Source organism: Helobdella robusta (genome assembly GCF_000326865.2).
Source record: "Helobdella robusta unplaced genomic scaffold HELROscaffold_50, whole genome shotgun sequence".
NCBI lineage: Eukaryota > Metazoa > Annelida > Clitellata > Rhynchobdellida > Glossiphoniidae > Helobdella > Helobdella robusta.
Genome location: NW_008705255.1, coordinates 721,181 through 724,626, shown reverse-complemented (window position 1 = coordinate 724,626; position 3,446 = coordinate 721,181). Strand labels below are relative to the sequence as shown.

The 3,446-nt window shown below is 33.5% G+C and overlaps 1 protein-coding gene across 1 annotated transcript in view; it reads right to left on the bottom strand.

The window, feature by feature from the left end:
• Window positions 1-1,210, bottom strand: part of HELRODRAFT_178869 (hypothetical protein) — a gene marked incomplete at both ends in the record, with an annotated part of 2,705 nt that extends 1,495 nt beyond the window's left edge. The window contains 2 exons of the mRNA XM_009027737.1: window positions 754-830; window positions 1,054-1,210. Coding sequence (XP_009025985.1) covers window positions 754-830; window positions 1,054-1,210 — 234 coding nt within the window. The remainder of the gene's footprint in view (window positions 1-753; window positions 831-1,053) is intronic.
• Between the last annotated feature and the right edge of the window lie 2,236 nt (window positions 1,211-3,446).

The window sequence follows — 3,446 nt, the reverse complement described above, 5'->3', positions numbered from 1 at the left end:
ATAATTTGAAAGATAGTGATAAAATGAATGANCGAATGAGAAAAATAAAAAAGAAACTAAACCATACTTCAAAAGCCGTCGTTTTTGTTTTCTTCGAATTGTCATCGGAACGATCATCATGAGACCACCATCTGAAACGTGCTGACGCCCACCACTGCCCACCTCTCATCATTCTGTAAACAAGTTTTTTTAATTAGTGAAGTAGTAAATCAAGGAACAAAGGGACGAACAAATAAATGATTAACTGAATGACTGAATGATTGGTTGAATGAATTAATCAACTAATTAATTAATCAATCAATGATTTAATGAATGAATAGAATGAATCAATTAATGGAGGAATAAATTGAAAGGTAGTAATAAAATGAATGAATGAATGAGAAAATAAAAAAAGAAACTAAGCCATACTTCAAAAAACGTCGTTGTTGTTTTCTTCAAAATGTCATCGAAACGATCGTCATGAGACCATCATCTGAAACGTGCTGACGCCCACCACAGCCCACCTCTTATCATTCTGTAGAAATGTTATTTTTATTAGCTTAGTAGTAAATCAAGGAACAAAGGAACGAACGAATAAATGATTAACTGAATGATTAAATAATTAGTTAAAAGAATGAATAGAACGAATTAACGTCAATTAATGGAAGAACAATTTGATAGATTGAGTGAAAAAAATGAATGAATGAGAAAAATAAAAAAAAGAAACTAAACCTTACTTCAAAAATCGTCGTTACTGTACTCCATTGCACCGACCACCACATTCAAGTCGGCACACAAGATTTCATCCGAACTTCTGAGTGTCAGTCGAACAGCCAACGCGCTGATTCTTCCTACACCACCATCATCATACGTAAATCATCATGAGACCACCATCTGAAACGTGCTGACTCCCACCACTGCCCACCTCTCACCATTCTGTAGACAATTTTTTTTATTAGCGAAGTAGTAAATGAATGTTAGAATCTTAGAAGCAAAAAATTAAAAAATGGAAATAATGACAAATAAATAATATTGAAAATAATAAAGAGATTAAAATGAAGAAAAAAAACTTACCGTCGTCTATTCGACAAAGGCAGAATGTTGAATGTTTTCTGGTTCCTACGTTGTCCTCCAAAACTGGTGCCAGTCCTCCTCGAGATTGTTGTTGAAACACAGCCCGTGGAATGGAGAAAGAGAAAATTGTCATCAGAAAGCTTAGCGGTGCTTGCATCTCAAATTGCTTAATAAAAATAATCCTATCTACCTATTCAATTACCTTAACTAATCTATATTAAATTGATAATGGTACGATAGTCGAAAGTCCCCCTTCATTCTCCCTCCTTGCACAGAGGTTCACCGACAGCCAGGGCACCGGATAGTAAACCATTGCCGTGCGGATAGTAGACTATTGCCGTGCGGATAGTAAACCATTTGCCGTCCGGAAGCCGTGCGGGTAGTAGACTATGGCCGTACCGCATTGTAAATCATTACCGTGCAGATAGTAAACCATTGCCGTCCGGATAGTAAACCATTGCCGGTTCACCACTGGCCACCAAGGCTTACCTCTGACAAGAGACTTCGAAATTCAGAGTCTATCGGCTATCGTACCCTCAACTTACCTATTCATTACAATTAAGCCCTAGCTTACCTAAAATTACAAAACTCAAGAGCCCAATTCATTGGCCTTTCGGCACCCACCCCACCACCTACGTAATGCCTTGGGCTCCAACTTAGTAATAATAATATAAAACTTAAACCCTAAACCTATTAATGAGTATGTTACAACGTAGCCTTAACCTACCTATTCATTACATTAGGGCCCTAGCTTACCTAAAATTACAAAACTCAAGAGCCCAATTCATTGGCCTTTCGGCACCCACCCCACCACCTACGTAATGCCTTGGGCTCCAACATAATAATAATAATAATGTAAAACTTATAATTAACACACCTATCGATACACTTACAGCGTTTTATTTTACATTACAAGATTGTTCCTAGAATTACATTATTGACCTTAACTACCTATGAAATTAAATTACTCTCAACCTTAGTAATAATAAATTAGAATGTGTAATGAAAATAAAATTACGCTCAAATACTAACATATGTGTTTATTTATGTATTTGTGTGTGTGTGTGTGTGTGTGTAATATGCTGATGCGTGTAATGTGGGTGCAAGAAAAAATAGAAGCGATAAACTTACGCGCCTACCTATTCAACTACATTAGTGTTGGATGCTTCCTATCTATCCTACCTACAATTAAAATTATGCCTATCTAACCTACCTATATAGCTACGTAATGTAATTGTGTGTGAATGTGTGTGCGTGAGCATTCTCACTTAATGTTAAATTACTGAGAAAAAAGAATAAAACGTATCCAAGCCAGGCGTGTTTTCTTTTCCACTGAATGAACGAACGTAGCCTGACATCTTCCATGATGAACTCCTCTGGAAGCTTCAACCTGAATTAAATGAATAAAATAAAAAAATTTTATTTATTTAATTAATTTATATGAAAAAAGAGAAATGAGCCGCGGTGAAACCCGCCAGCCGGAAAAGCCAGCCAACTGGCAAAAAAATGAACCGCAAAGAAACCGTAAAACTAACCCTAGCCAGGAGTGAATTCTTTGCCACTAAATGAACGAACGTAGCGTGACATCACAACCATTCTGATCTTCCACGATGAACTCCTCTGGAAGCTTTAACCTAAATGAATGAACCTGAATGAACCTAAATGAATGGAAAAATCTTATTTATTTAATTAATTTAAATGAAAATAGAGAAACGCAAAGGAGCCGACCGGTCGGCATAGAAAAGAACCTCAAAGAAAGGTATCTATATAGGATTTATGCTCTATATAACTCTATATAACTCTATATAACTCTATATAACTCTATATAACTCTATATAACTCTATATAACTCTATATAACTCTATATAACTCTATATAACTCTATATAACTCTATATAACTCTATATAACTCTATATAACTCTATATAACTCTATATAACTCTATATAACTCTATATAACTCTATATAACTCTATATAACTCTATATAACTCTATATAACTCTATATAACTCTATATAACTCTATATAACTCTATATAACTCTATATAACTCTATATAACTCTATATAACTCTATATAACTCTATATAACTCTATATAACTCTATATAACTCTATATAACTCTATATAACTCTATATAACTCTATATAACTCTATATAACTCTATATAACTCTATATAACTCTATATAACTCTATATAACTCTATATAACTCTATATAACTCTATATAACTCTATATAACTCTATATAACTCTATATAACTCTATATAACTCTATATAACTCTATATAACTCTATATAACTCTATATAACTCTATATAACTCTATATAACTCTATATAACTCTATATAACTCTATATAACTCTATATAACTCTATATAACTCTATATAACTCT